Below are 15,838 nucleotides of genomic sequence, written 5' to 3' on the forward strand. Positions count from 1 at the left end.
GGGAGGGAGAGAGAGAGAGAGAGAGAGAGAGAGAGAGAGAGAGAGAGAGAGAGGGGGGGGAGAGAGAGAGAGAGACCTTTTTGCTGTTTTATGAAACATCACGATTTATTTAGATTAAATGAAGAACAAAATCATTGATCACTTTTTTTTTTTTTTGTTTTACGATTGATTTTTTTTTGTTTGACGTATTGATGATTTTTTATTTTTTTTAGGTATGACGTGATATCAATATTAAAATGATGATATGCTATTTTAAAATTTTATTTTTCCAATGATCTAAAGGTCGTAATTGATAATATTTGTTCTTCGTACATATTGGTAATTGAATAATTTAAAATTAGCATTTATCTTGTGATTTTTTTAAACCTTCTATTTTCTAATTCAAATTTCTGCTCTCTACCGAAAATAGGATTATCAATGACTATTCTTATTAGAAAAATATATGCTTAAGGTATGGCGGCAAATACTGATAGTACAAGAGCCGGGAAGAAAAAAAGGCAGTTATCTCACCCCAATTTTTGATTACTTTAATGAAAACTAGGTATAATTAATAGACAAAATTGATGAGTCTGCCAAGTATAGGTAGGAGGAATAAAAAATGGCGGCTGTTAAAAAACCTTAAAATAACACTAATTTTTTATTCGGAGCTCTATATCTTGAAAACAACCAACAACACTAGAAAATCTAAGATATCTATTGTTAATTTCTAGTTGTTCGTATAAAATGTTGATTTTTGAAAAAATATATCTCTAGATTCATTAGACGCACATATGTCTGCCAACACTCAAAATAAAGGAAATCTAACTTAAAGTAGTTTATGACACTTATCTTCGTAGGGGTAGTAGTTTTTATGATATTCACATATGAATATGAATTTGGCAGATGAAAATTTGTCCGAACTACTATAAATCAATTTGTTTTTGCAAATTTCATGTAAACTATTACTCCTACGAAGATAAACATCATAAACTACTTTATAGCTCATTAAACTAGCTTTAATTTGAGTGATAATAGACATCTGTACGTCAAATGGTTTTTTGAGATATAAATTTTTCAAAATAAATTCACTAACTATTGATCTTTCAGTATGTCTCATACAACATTTTTATGAAATCTTGCTTTTTAAAAGCTATATCTCGAAAACTATTTACCGTAAATAGCTCTATTAGGGCTCATATTTTAACAAATTTACTATTCTTTAAATGACGTTCACTAAGGTATTCTTGTGTTGTTCCTACGTTTTAAGATATAGAGCTCCGAATGAAAAATTAGTTTTTTTATCACTTTGAAACATCCGCCATATTTTATTTCCCCTACCTATACTTGGCAGACTCATCAATTTTGACTATTAACTACACATAGTTTTCATTAAAGTAATCAAAAATTGGGGTGAGGTAACTGTCTTTTTTCTCCTTTTGGGCTCTTGTACTATGATGTACCCGACAACAGCCAATCTCTGAAAAGAAGCTGTACGTAGGATCTTGATTAATCGCATTTTCTAATCAATATGGGAGGAGGTGGCAATGTTCTCCCACCACATGTCACTATTGTTTACTATTGATCCGATACGTCCCTTCATTACAACTTGTTTCATAGTTCAATATCTATTATTAAATAACTTAGCAATTATTTATATGGTTCTTTGAAGAGGCGAATGATTTTTTAAAAACTTGACAATTTTAATTAATTTTGATTGTACCTTTAAACGTTGAACTACAGCTTATAAAGTATAGTTTCCTTCAGGGCGTACTTAACCCATGCTTAACCATTTGCTTGAGGGTATACTTAGATAACTCCCCTTTGCTCCTTACACGTCTTAGTACTCGCTAAAGACTATTATCATATATATTGATTATTAATTTGCTAATATTCCGTCTTGTATGCTAATCTTAAAAACATTAGCGTCTCATTCTCTTTTTCTGTCAATAGCTCTGCTTTAATTATTTCGGGCTAAACAAAAAAAAAGAAATTATAATTGAACGTATTAAATTATGAAGAAGATGGTCAGGAATGTGGTGACAAGAAAACAAAAAAATTTAACAACTAATTAGTTCCCGACGTTTCGCCCCACTTAGTAGAATTTCATCAGGGCTAAAAAGATACGAAAACAACTAAAAAATTTTGATATAGCAGGATAAATACAAAAGGTAAATTAAAGTAGAGTTAAAAGTATATAAACATAAGTGAAAACATAATATATAACATATACTATATAATTTTAACTCTACCTTAATTTACTTTTTTGTATTTATCCTATTATGTCAAAATAATTATAGTTGTTTTTGTATCTTTTTAGGTCTGATAAAGCTCTACAATGTGGGACGAAACGTTGGAAAAGTTTGTAACTGTTTTCGTTCTTTTAGACCACAACTCTGACCTTTTTTATGAAAAAAAGTTGGCATAATAGTGATATTTACATAAATATAAATATGACACGTGATATGGATTACACACCGTTCATCGATTTTTGTGATAGAAAATAATCGATATTGTTATTCTAGAGCTCTTAGAACTTCCTTGGTATATCGTAAACTATTAGTTAAAAGAATTGCCAATGTCGTTTGTTGCCTTGTAATTTTTCGACTAATTATTGATTTGTATAAATCATGGGCCTATTAACATATATCAGTGACCTAGATTTGTCCAAAAAAAAAAAAAAAGGCCTAGAAAAATCAGTGAAATGCACAAAAAAGTTTAGGTAGACACCCTGGTTATTGATTAATAATAATCAAACATACAGAACCCAGTTGTTTAATAGAACTACGATACAAAGGAGTGTTGTTCTGCGTTATCTTCCCATCTACGTTTGATTGTCCATCTACACATATTTTTTAAATATTCCATATTTTATAATACACTTATAACTAGTGGGGTGTCCCAAAGGACAATTTTAATCTTCCTATCCATTCTTTTTCCTCTCTTTCTCTCAATATAATATTTATTTGTTTAATTTTTAATTTATTATTTATTTAACCTTATTTTTGTGAGTCAATGTTTTATTATTATATCTTTAAATATAAATTTTCTATTGGTATAACTTGGAAATAGATATTTCTAATTTAAACTTCATATTCATTGTTTTTAAGAATCCATTTATCCATCAATATTTTGCTATCTATTCATTTATATGTTAAGATATAAAATTAAATGGGTTTCCATCTTGGCTTATTTTAGTCCTATTTATATGATGTTGGGTATGTTTTATAATGAATTTAATTATCTTTTAAATGAGACGATAATGGCTCAGAAGATTCATCAATAGTTCTCGAGTTATTTGAATAACTAATTTAATTTGCCTAACTGTAGTTTTTGAAATAAAGTGAACAATAAATAGATAATACACTTTTAACCATACAATAATAGTATAATATAAAAGTCCTAAACTTATATAAAATTATTTAAAACTTTTGCGTTTTACTGCTTGGTAAATTTTTTGAATTTAAATAATATATGATAAGTGAAAAGTTTAGATTTTGGAATTAAACTAATTTATCTCTTTTTTTTTTTCAGGACTGATAGTTGCTACAGGTGTATTGTAATGCATAAAAGACACAACAACGTTCTCCAATACAAAGAAAGTAAGTTCATTTTTTTATTAATATTTCGTATTATTTACTTTAATTAATTGCGATTATTTTTAATTTTTTGATTTATTATTGATATTGATGATTTTACATAACTTTTAGTTTTAATCTTGATCGCAATTTTTTTTTTCCTTCTCTCTAAATCATGTATTTTCTGTTAACGTATTATTTTACTGATTTTGTAAAATTGTATAATAAATCAAATAAAAATTTATTCGATAAACTGAGAATGTATTTAACTTATGTCATACTATCTTTTCATTTTTGATTTTTGGAGCAATTTTGAGCAATGACATGTTTTTTTAATTGAGATATTATTAAAAAATATAGAAAAAACTCTCAACGATTTGCAATATTATAATTATTGAGTGAGTTGAATAATTGAAATAACTGAATAAAAAATAGTAATAATAATTGAAATAGTAAATCTAAGAAATAATAATTAATACGTAATTGAAGAATGAAATAAATAAAAAAATTATTAGAATTAATAAAATAAATAACTGACTTATATACTGAAAAATAATTTAAGAATTAAGAAAATTTAATGATAATAAACATAAATCAATGCATATGGGAAGAAAAAAAGGCAGTTATCTCGCCCCAATTTTTGATTACTTTAATAATAACTATTTATAATTACTAGTCAAAATTAATGAGTCTGCCAAGTATTGGTAGGGGGATTGAAAAATGGCGGCTAACTTAACTTACTATAAAGTAGTTTATGACACTTATCTTCGTAGGGGTAGTAGTTTTTATGATATTCACATATGAATATAAATTTGGCAAATGAAAATTTGTCAGAACAACTATAAATCAATTTATTTTAGTAAATTTCATGTAAACTATTACTCCTAGGAAGATAAACATCATAAAATACTTTATAGCTCACTAAACTAGCTTTAATTTGAGTGCTAATAGACATCTGTACGTCAAATGGTTTTCAAAATAAATTCACTAACTACTGATCTTTCAGTACGTCCTATACAACATTTTTATGAAATCTTGGTTTTTAAAAAGCTATATCTCGAAAAGTATTTAACGTAAATAACTCTATTAGGGCTCATATTTTAACAAATTTACTCTTCTTTAAATGACGTTTTCTTAGGTTTTCTTGTGTTTTTCCTACGTTTTAAGATATAGAGCTCCGAATGAAAAGTTAGTTTTTTTTATCGCTTTGAAACAGCCCCCATTTTTTATTCCCCCACCTATACTTGGCAGACTCATCAATTTTGACTATTAATTTTACATAGTTTTCATTAAAGTAATTAAAAATTGGGGTGAGATAACTGCCTTTTTTCTCCTCTTGGGCTCTTGTACTATTTGGGCTTCATCAAGGTGAAGTTTAATTCCTTACGTTGTGAGCGACTGTACCTTTATTAACCTAGAATGGAAAATTAGGTAAAATGTTTTTTAATAAATTAAAATATTACTTCTATGATTATCAATAACTGATTTTGATTCACCAAATGGCCATATCTAACAGCAGCCTTTTTTTATTTCTACTAAATTACTTCGATTCACTATATTACATGTGATTATTATATGTGAGTGTTTAATTATATATTATTTATTTCAATTTACTTAGATCCTTACTTTTATTGTATCCTTTAGCTCCTCTTAAGTTTTAATGCTCCTTTATTTTATATATTCTTTATAATAGATATCACGTATGTAGTTTTTATATTAATTGTATATTTTATATTGTATTCTTATTTTAATTGTAAATTCATATCATTATTATTCAGTTCATAATTTCATTCGTTATTTTAATATATTTTCTTTTTTTATTCTGCTTTATTTTCATTTGAGTATTTTTTTATTTGAATTATTGGTTTTATCACTAGAAATTAAAAATAACTATACTGTGATTATTAGGGTCTTGTTTCGCAATGTTAATGAATTGTAACAATAATAATGGAGAATAGATTGTTTTATATGTTTTTTAAATTTTTCTATACTGCATAGTAACTCATATTTTTCTATCTAGCAGCCACGAGAAAATATTCTCCGTAGTTCAGGCGCTGGGAGGCGTCGATGTAGACCATTGCTTTTAACCATGAGTAATGGGTTTTCGGTCTGTCGAGTTTGATGAAGATGACAGAGAGATTGCCGCTGTCGACGAGAATCCGACCGTGAAATCTTTGATTAAATCGGTGCTGACCCTCCACAAGTGTGTACCGTCCCTAGAGCAGAGATGTCGCTGCACGCGGCCCCTCTCCTGTCTGCATCCACATGTAAATTAGATTCCTTTGTGTCAGATGCGATAACCATCTCTCTCTCCGGCGCCTGGGACAAACCCTAGGAATTTTATCACATCCCGTTTATTGGAACCCGGAGCCGTGACAAGTTGCACTACAAGAGCGTGCCAAAGAGGAATGTAGCGAGGAATTAAAGAAATCTCCCGACAGTGTAGGACCCTAACATAAATCTCCATTAACATAGCGTTAGATTGCTATCTCTAATAGCTTACAAGTAGTTTCTATTATAGAAATTATCTCGATTATGAGCTCGGAATGCGATAATGTAATAGGTTTAGATTAATAACATCCATTAATATTTAACACTGTACACTAAAGTTCGTGACATTTTATCGCGGCTAATCCAATATTAGTTCACATATTTGGGCCAACTAATTATTATGTAAACTATTTATAAAGTCGATCTCTATCGTTCATAAAAAAATAAAAATACCATTCCTTTTTGGTTGCTTACAAACTTGGATAACATGTGATGTGAACCTTTAACCTTTAACTGTGAAAATGTCAGATTATTTATGCGAAAATTATACAGCACAGAATTCTCATGCCGATCAAGTCTTTTGACAAAAAAATTTACACATTTACAATACAAGCATATTACGACTGTAATTTCGATAAAACTGAAGGCACAACAAGATTAGTTGATGTTAAATCGTTTTGTATGACAAAAAATGGATCAAATCACCTGAAATCAGAAATTAACAAAGATAAATATTTTTTATATATAAAAAAGTCTAAAACTATAATTTTTATTATTATAATTGATGTTGAAATTGATAAAAGTTAATATAATTTAATTTATTTTTATTTTTAAAGAAAAATATTAACGGTAAGATTAAAAATCGATTTAATTGATTCACTTAGATTCCATTAAATCGATTCATACCATACAAACTTGATCTAATACAAACGATATAGTATTGTAATATTATTATTAAATTCTTATAAAGTGAAATCAAAATATTACTACAGTGTAATATGAGAACCACAGCTACTCATAATTGCAATGAGGTCCATACACATTTGCTTGGAAATACCTCTTACTGAGAATTTTTATACCTTAATTGAGATTTTATTTCTTAATCTTCGATTATTACCTTTATAATTAAGACTTGTGGCTCAATAGCCTGTATAAGCAACACAATTTATCGGGTTGGGGCACGTTTCTTCACTAACATGAATTCTCAGCAAGTGCTCTATTTTTCTGTACTAAATAAGATTTCGTACGATAAAGAAGTGAATTAAATGTTTAAAAAAATTGCGAAACAGGAGAGTTGTAAAGAGACTTAAAAATAATTCTAAAGCGTGACTCAGAAAAATCACTAAAATGCTCGAATAAATATTTTAAATGTCAAATATTGATAATGTTTTCATATCATCAAACTAGTTTTGGCTACCATCAAATGTTAATAGCACTAAAATACATACCAATATAACTGATTTTTTTAAGCCATGTGTTTATATTGTTTTCAAAAATGAAAGTAAATAAATATAAAAACATATAATATGCATTTTCTAATTAACATTTTCATGCAATACCAGCAATCCTCTGTAAATAAGACAATTATCATTTTAAACCTGCCTATTTGGAAAACTGGGTAAATGAAAAGCCTTTTTAAGGGATAAAAAATTCTTGGCGCCTTGAAATTTCAGTATTACAATTTACACTGCATCATTAAAATTATACATTAAATAATATATAATATTTACAATATAAAAAATATTTTCATAAATATTTTGAGATGTCTAATATTGATAATGCTTCCATATTTGTTCTAATTCTTACCATCAAACTAGTTGCTACCACCAAAAATTAATTGAAATAAAATACAATATAACTTATTTTTTTAAGCCATGAGTTGTGTATTGTTTTAAAAAAATAAAAGTAAATAAATAAAAAACATAGAATATGTATTTCTTTAATTAACATTTTCACCTCTCTTTTACCGCTATCCTGTATAAATACAATCGCCATTTTAAAACATTCTTGGTCCCTTGAGATTTCAGCTATGCGGTTTACACTGTATCATTAAAAGTATATGATTATTAAATATATAAACGCACGTGTTAATTAACAATGTACTTTTTAAGACATTGTATTATTTCAAAGTATAATTCGTAACTTTTGACTCTTAAATATTCCTTTTCTGCTAGCTAAACGACTTCACTTTACCTTCACTAAGCGACTCTATACTCTATTGTTTTCCGATTTGATCTATGTAATTTTGCTTGGCCTTTGTCCATTCTGCCTAACAATCTGTTAATTTATCTCTAAGACGCCTCCTGACAACTGCAATCATTGATGACTGCCTCGGGGCTCCTTGATGGATTGCTTCGGGCTACGAGCCCCGCCCATCCTCATCCACTTGTCTCATATCTTCAGATAGTGATCCAGTAGAAGATGATACAATAATAATCCCTAAAATTTTCTAATATTTCTCGTTATATATATGGTTTTTATGATTATCTGTTCGTTCTGTTCGGGAATATTTGTTCATTTTGTATCTAAAAATAAAATATAGAAGTTGAATAATACAATATAACTAACTGAAAATGCAGTCCATAAAATCTTTACGTAGAAATTAAGGAACTTATAAAATAAAATTTAAAAAAAAAATGGAAAAATAATTGTCAATAAATTACTGATGATTAACCAACTTTATAATTTTTGTATGATATTTTTTTTTTCTGCTTTTGTTGTTTAAATAAAATAATTTGTATCCAAATTAAGTCTCGAAAGGCTCTTTATTTCCTTAACTGTCAAACGTTTGGGCCAACCTGGGCCCTGTTTCATAATAAAGTACAAACTAATACTATTAGTCTTTTAGATTTATCTTTATTCAATCACACATTCTTGTACAATAGTAACTTGTACTTTAGTATTTTTTAATTCCTGTAATATCATTAATAATCATCCCTATCTTGAAAAAAATAAGTATTAGTATTATTACTAGTTTCTACACTCATATTATGAACTAATATTATTAGCTTTCATTATGAAACAGGAGCCTTGTCATTCTCAAGTACAATCTTAAAAATAAATTTACATTTCACATCCAATCATTTAAAAACTTTCTGCTCAGATCATTAATTTCAGACAAATCACTCTATTCTGTCACTTTCCCATTAAATTAAAAAAAAAAAATTATAAATTCACTTAACAATATCATCTCTCTCTTATCACACAATATAATTAAGAAATATTGTGGACATACACAGGCGAATTAAAACCAGGGTCCTTGGAGTTAGTAGCATAGTGCCTTACCACTGAGCCACCCCACTCCCTATATATATATAACATAAAAAGATCTTCGAAATAAATACAAATGAAATAATTTTACTAATTGCTGCCTCACCTAACCTCGATATTTAGTCCTAGGTCCTTCGTGAATAATTTGACCTCTTCTGACACTTTACCTAAATTTTCCTTTGTGATGGTTGTTGTTATCTACTATTTAATTCAATAAAAAAAATTATTAATAAAGGACTTCTTCTATTGTTTTAAATCCTATTATTTTTGTTTATTTTTCCGAAGTCGGGCTGATATTGTCTCCCCTCCTCTTCGAATCCGGCGTGGAATTGATTCGTGGGGGTTTGTGAGATGGGAGTAAGTGATTCGGTTGAAACCTTATCAGATCTCCTAACTCCCAACTTGTAATTAAATGCCAAAAGTTAGTGGAATCTGAGTCGTATTCTTTGGGATAGCCAGTGGAAACCTCTCCCGACTTTGAAACTAAACTTGATTGAACTATCCTCGAACAAGCTCCTCCAAGGGGAGTTACGCATTCATCGGACCACTCCGGAAATATTTCACACCCTGAAGATACCTGCTTCCATTTAAGGCAGGTGTTGAGTGCATCCTGATTACATCTAGATTGTTTCCCCTTCGACTTGCCACCTTCTCGCTGGAAGTAAGCTGGGTTTGCTCTAACTAAATTTCTGGAAGAAAAACCGGAGATGTTTTTACTTATTTTCTTTTGGACCCAATAACATATTTGTTTATAATAATAGTATACCTTGTTTTTTCAAAGGGTCATATATATTCCTCTACATAGCAACTTCTGGGAAAATCAAACACACTTAAAAATTCATACTGGACGATTATTGATTGACCGTGTGTATAGATGAATGGAATATGGTCCGGGTGCGGTAAAAAAAAAACTCAAATAGTAAATAATTATACTATTTTATTGAGCCAACGTTTCGCCCCATGTTGCAGGGCTTCGTCAGAGGCTAAAAAAAGATACAAACACTATAGTTACAAAAAGGAAAAAATAAAAAACATAAGTGTAAAATAACAGGGGATATAAAATGAAAAGTAAGATATAATAAGAAAAAATAAAGGTTGTAAATAGTAAATGAAAAGGATAATAGTAACTGATAGATAAGAGATGAAATATTAAAGAAAGTACAAATGAAGAGATGAAAAAAGAAAAAAAAAATACAAATCAAATGATGAGACAGAATGCATACCTGTTTTGACGACAGTCAAAGACAAAGTGACGGTTTGTATTGGGAGGAGTGGGGATGGCAGTTATGCCACAATAACGAAAATAATTTTTGTAAAGTAAACATAGTAAAAAAGTATTTCAATTAGGTGAACAATAAATGCTAATATACATAATAGGGGGAGAAGAAATATTTATTTGTCGAAAAACAAATCTACAGGTTGATTTATGAGGAAACGTCAGTAATTAAGGTTAATGCACCAAATTTATAATTCAGTGCCACCAACCTCACCTTTCTATCTTAATCCGTTGTTGAATAAGTTTTTTTTTACGCTTTTTTAGGAAACAACGTCTTTTTTTCATAAAAATCCAAATCTCTGTGCTGTAACTGAAAATTTCTGAACGTTTTTCACCATTAGCGGAATTTACGAAGAATGAACAATAAGATAGCAACCAATTTGTAAGAAAATATCACTTCGTTCAGAGATTATTGCAGCCAAATGAATGTAAACTAGTAAAAAAGAATAATATCTGGAAACACTTAGTAGAATCTCACATAATGAATTTTCGAGGTTATATCTTAAGGATTTTATACAGTACATCTAACTTAAAAATACTGGTTTAATGTCGAAGAGATATTGAGGTTGGGATGTTAAAAAACATTAGACACATTATATACGAATACCTAGTACAGTGTAATCCGAACTGGTGTAAAGAAAAAGAAAGTAACTTTATTGAGAAACCTTAGCTGGCGATAACATTTTTGTGAAAACCGAAAGTGAAAATGCTTACACAGTTTCAATATCGGGTAATCTAATTCCTGTGAAAGTTCTCATAATATATTTCGACGGAATTAGAAATATATAATATATATAGTACAAATCATTTGATTATGTAAAACTAATTTAATTAATATTAGAAATATGTAAGATAAAAATTTTGTTAGTGAGCTTTTTTTTTTATCAGATTTCAAATTATTTCGAGTATTTTTTATTTTTATTAGACGTGTTTTTAACTAATAAATTAACTATCATATTATTGCAACAAATTAGATCATCGCTCAGCATTACTGGGAATTTTTAAATTTCAAATAAAATATGTAAAAAAAAAATTAAATTAATGAAAATAGTTATCTAAATTCATATTGTTAATTCTTTTTCACTATTTTTCTTAATACCTTTAGTGATCTGAACGACCCCATGTAGCAATTAGTTCGAATTACCGATATTAGGCTGTACATTATTTTTATTACAAGATTATTAGTTGATTGTATGTAATAAATGGTGACAACTAGCTGCGCTGGTTCGAATCCAGCCTGGGGAGTCGACTTTTATTCACGAAATGAAAACTTTATCTCCTTCCCTCCACTCCCCCGCACCATGGTTAAAATGTAGAGAGCTTCCCTGTATATCAGAAATCACCAGGAAGGGGTTTTGTCGCCGAGAATTGAAAATAAAAAATGGCTTAGACTTATAAACCACCATACTTTTACTCAGGGATATTCATGTAATACTGAAAAAAAAAGATTAACTATACCTAAGTACCTTCATAATTTCCAAATTAAGTATCTAAAAAATTTAATTTTTTTTTGTAAGTAAAAAAAGTCCACTCATAATTTTTTTTTTTTACGCTGACTCTTGAATTATTGTTAATAATTGAGTCCTTGTTAGTGATCTCCCCACAGTAGATAATTGAGTATAACCAAGATCCTATGGGATACAGATTGATTACAACTGCGAATCAGGTGGCCCCGATGTGGCGAAGGGCTGAGTTAATTGTAACCACTAAAGTTGATTAAGTGGGCACTATTTAGTGGACAGATAGCCTTTGAACGACAGCCACACAGGTACAGGTCCAGCTACATTGGTTCGTTAGATAGCTGCTGATTGTGAGAGACAGCATGGTAGTGACTCCACTGTACACAGTGCTACCTGGCAAGTTGCGGAATCAATCCTCGCGTGCGGATGGGTTCTTGGCTCCCTGCCCCCACCGCTCCTCCGATAAAACACCATTTATTTTTTTTTTGGAATTTACATCTCTGATATTTCACCTAGCTCGTTCGTTCTTTTATTATCTTTTGTTGCGGACGAGCCGCCTATCCCGGGCATGCACGGAATGGAAACGGTTTACTGAAAAGATTTTTATCTCATCTTATCACGTAATATTTTTTCTTATATTTATTAATTCTTTTTTATCCATTAATGAAAGATGGGCGTATAAAATGACAAGAATCTACCGTATCAGAAATATTCTCATCGTGATTCATAATGTTGTTTTTTTTATATTTTATTTTATACCAGATCGGCCTGGTGGGCCTTACATGGTTGATATAACCGTTATATTATATATATATTTTTAACAGTTGATTATGGGGGGTATAGTCTCGTACAAAAAACACCCCTAATTATATTCAATATTATTATTAAAAGAAGAATAAAATAAATAGATAAGAATAATGCTTCTTCATAAAAGAGAAAAGTAAAAATAATGATATTGGTACAAACAAATAGTAAAAAGAAACAAGTTAATTTGAAAAAGGGACAAAAGAAGAAAATAGAAAAAAATAATAATGAATAAATAAAATGAGTAATAATAAAAAGTAAAATAGGTGTAGTATGACTAAGAATTAATTTCACATTTATTAAAATTTATAACAGAATTTCCTGCAGCAGTCTGGGTCTGGGCTTCAGTCTTCTAGTTGAGGTTGGGTTTCCCTGGTTGTAGGTTCATGAACCGTTTTTTGATGTAATCCTCTATTGACTCCATCTGTGATTCGTGAAACGTTGGCACTATTAAATCATTTTTTCAACTTATTTGAGTTATTATTTGACCCCAATCCATCTTCTCCTCATATATATTATCCACTGTCAACTACATTCTCATCATAAAAAAAAAATTATATTTTTTTATAACTCGAAAACTATGGGTTTCCTGGAAGATTATGATTACTCACAATTTATAATTAAGACTTTCTACTCGCAAATAAATAAATTAAAATAATAAGTAATAACAGAAATAATTAAAAAATATGTAATATAAAATCGCATCGTTATTATAATAATAATTCTATTCCAGGATATTCTGTTATTAATAATAAAGAAAAATCGTAAGGACTTAAAATAAGAATGAGTAAACTTGGACATAGTATTGTTTACAAGAAAAAAAACTTTGTTTCCTTACAAACCCATTCAGCTGGTCGCGTGGTACAGACAATAGTAGCAAAAGACGATAGTCTACCAAATATTACAATAAAATGCCACAGTTCGATTGGTTGTGGGCCATAAAAGCCATAAATGTGGTAATGAGCGAGAATTGGCACAAACAAAGATAATCAAAGTTGACTATAGTTCCCCAAGAAGATATCTCTATATAGCGATAGGGTGGGGATGTTTTGTAGAATCCTATTGTTGTGTTAATTTAGACTCCCTTATTTTTATTTCCGGCTATTTTCGGTGACTGCGACTGACCAAAGTGCAACAAGCTCTCATTAAATCCAATAGTTCTCCCATGTATTTGTTTTTATGATCCATGAATAAAAATTGCTTGACTTCGCTCTCTAGTTTCATAGCATTAGTTTCCGACGCTTGAAATAACAAATAATTATAAATAGTAATGGAATTAATAAACAATAATAATCAGAAATTCATAGTTCAAGCGTAATATGAATGTAAAAATCAGGAGGTTAATACAGCCTAAATCCTAAGGAAGATTTAATGGATTAGAAAGAACAAATATATAAATAATTTCTAGCCTCAACCTTTAAAAAATATATTTTATTTAAAATAGCAATTGAATTATAGACTTTATTACTTAAATTATTATTGAGATAGGAATTATTAAGATTAGATTTGATCCAATCAGTATTAAGATAGGAACTTATGGTATTATGTGTTTTATCCTTCTTTTAGGTTATATTTAATTTTGGTTATGAATCTTATTTTTATTTATTTCTTTTTCTTTTTTTTATTTTTTAACGTTTGTTTAGTCTTCTTTGAAGACGTAAAACATTTTGGTCATCAACGCCTATCTATGGATTGTTATAATTGTAATTATAATCAAACACTGATATATACTCACGCACACATGTAGATGATTTCAACGTAAAAAAAAAATAATAAGAAAAAATCTAAGAAGAGCCTAATTTATCACCATTGTGACTTTAGCTTCCTCGTCTGTAAAAGCTTCAGTTGAATTCGAGGTCATTCTTAAAAAATATGTTTAATCGTTAGAACGGATTAATAATATTGGTGCGTTGGAGGTGGCAGTTTTCTAAGCTGATAAGAATGCGTGAGGATAGTATAGCCTCTTCTCAAGCGAGTTAGAGCAACTTCCTTGTTGTCCAATTAAAGTCTTAATTAATGAGTAGTCATAATCTTCCAAGAAACCCATAGTTTTCGAGTTATTAAAAAATATATATATATTTTTTTTTTTATGAGTAGATGGTTTGCGGTCAAAGAATAACACAAATAAGTTAAAAAAATTATTTAATAGCCCCAACGTTTCAGCCAGAATTTCTAGCCTTCATCAGGACTATGAACAAGATAGAAATTAATGAAAAAAAAGAATACATAGTTTTTGAACTTTGTCCTTTGATAAGAATGATTTCAACATATCAAAAAAAAAAGTTAAAAATATTCTAAAAGTGCTCATTATTAACAGGTTCATGTTAATAATTTGTATCCTAATTTGAATTATGTAAAAATATACGGTATAAGGTGAACTATTCAGGGCTGGAGTAAATTCCTGCCTAGTGGAGGACTTGGCCCGATAAGCCGCCCAATAATATCCGAGGCATGCACGAACTGTTGAGGAAGGAACTTATTACAAGATCTAGTCTCGTCCTGGTATTCCTTCCTCCGCCGTGTCAGCTTCGTCTTCTCTCCTCTCTATCTCCTGGTGAGGTATCTTGAAACATCTTCAAGATAGGAGATCTTCCAGCGGTAGGAATCAAATTTTATTTAATTAAATAGTCCGAAGGAAAACTAGAATAACCAGGTCTCGAAGAATTTTCTGTGTTCGTGTAAACAGCCTTGCTCAAAAATAAAAATTTCTTACAAAACTGAAATTACATATTTTAGGCGGTTATATGCCTGGGATGTGAGAAAATATTTCGATAAAATCGACCGGCTGGAAGTAACACTTAATAGAATCGATTTTTAAATATTCTGAATTCATCACCCTCATTGAAATAATCTGTCAGCAGGGGCTTAAATAATGAATTTTTAAAAAATCTTCCTCTTGTTAATTTATAATTATTTTTTTTAAACAGGTCTTATTGTTAGTAATAATTAAAAGTGGATAAATACTACATATAAATAATTTTTAATAATAACCGAAACAGAAACTTTCCAGAAAAAGAAGCTGAAAAAAGGCTAAGTCAAAAGTTATTGATAATTTGATTGGTGAAGAGCAGATACCCGTCAATTTTTAGTTTGGAAAAAGATATTTTTTTTTGTACCTTTCAATAAATTAAAATTAGTACTATATAATAAATGTAAGATATATAATACACGAAATGTAAAATATATATTTTACTATGTGTTCT

The 15,838-nt window shown here is 29.2% G+C and overlaps 1 protein-coding gene across 1 annotated transcript in view; it reads left to right on the forward strand.

Moving 5' to 3' along the window:
• Nucleotides 1–3,510: 3,510 nt before the first annotated feature.
• Nucleotides 3,511–15,838, forward strand: part of LOC106692433 (uncharacterized) — a gene marked incomplete at its 5' end in the record, with an annotated part of 33,356 nt that continues 21,028 nt past the window's right edge. Inside the window, 1 exon segment of the mRNA XM_067052123.1 lies at nt 3,511–3,578. Within this exon segment, the coding sequence (XP_066908224.1) occupies nt 3,511–3,578 (68 nt within the window).

Source organism: Halyomorpha halys, unplaced genomic scaffold (genome assembly GCF_000696795.3).
Source record: "Halyomorpha halys isolate HHAL.00 unplaced genomic scaffold, Hhal_1.1 Scaffold56.1, whole genome shotgun sequence".
NCBI classification, from domain to species: Eukaryota; Metazoa; Arthropoda; class Insecta; order Hemiptera; family Pentatomidae; genus Halyomorpha; species Halyomorpha halys.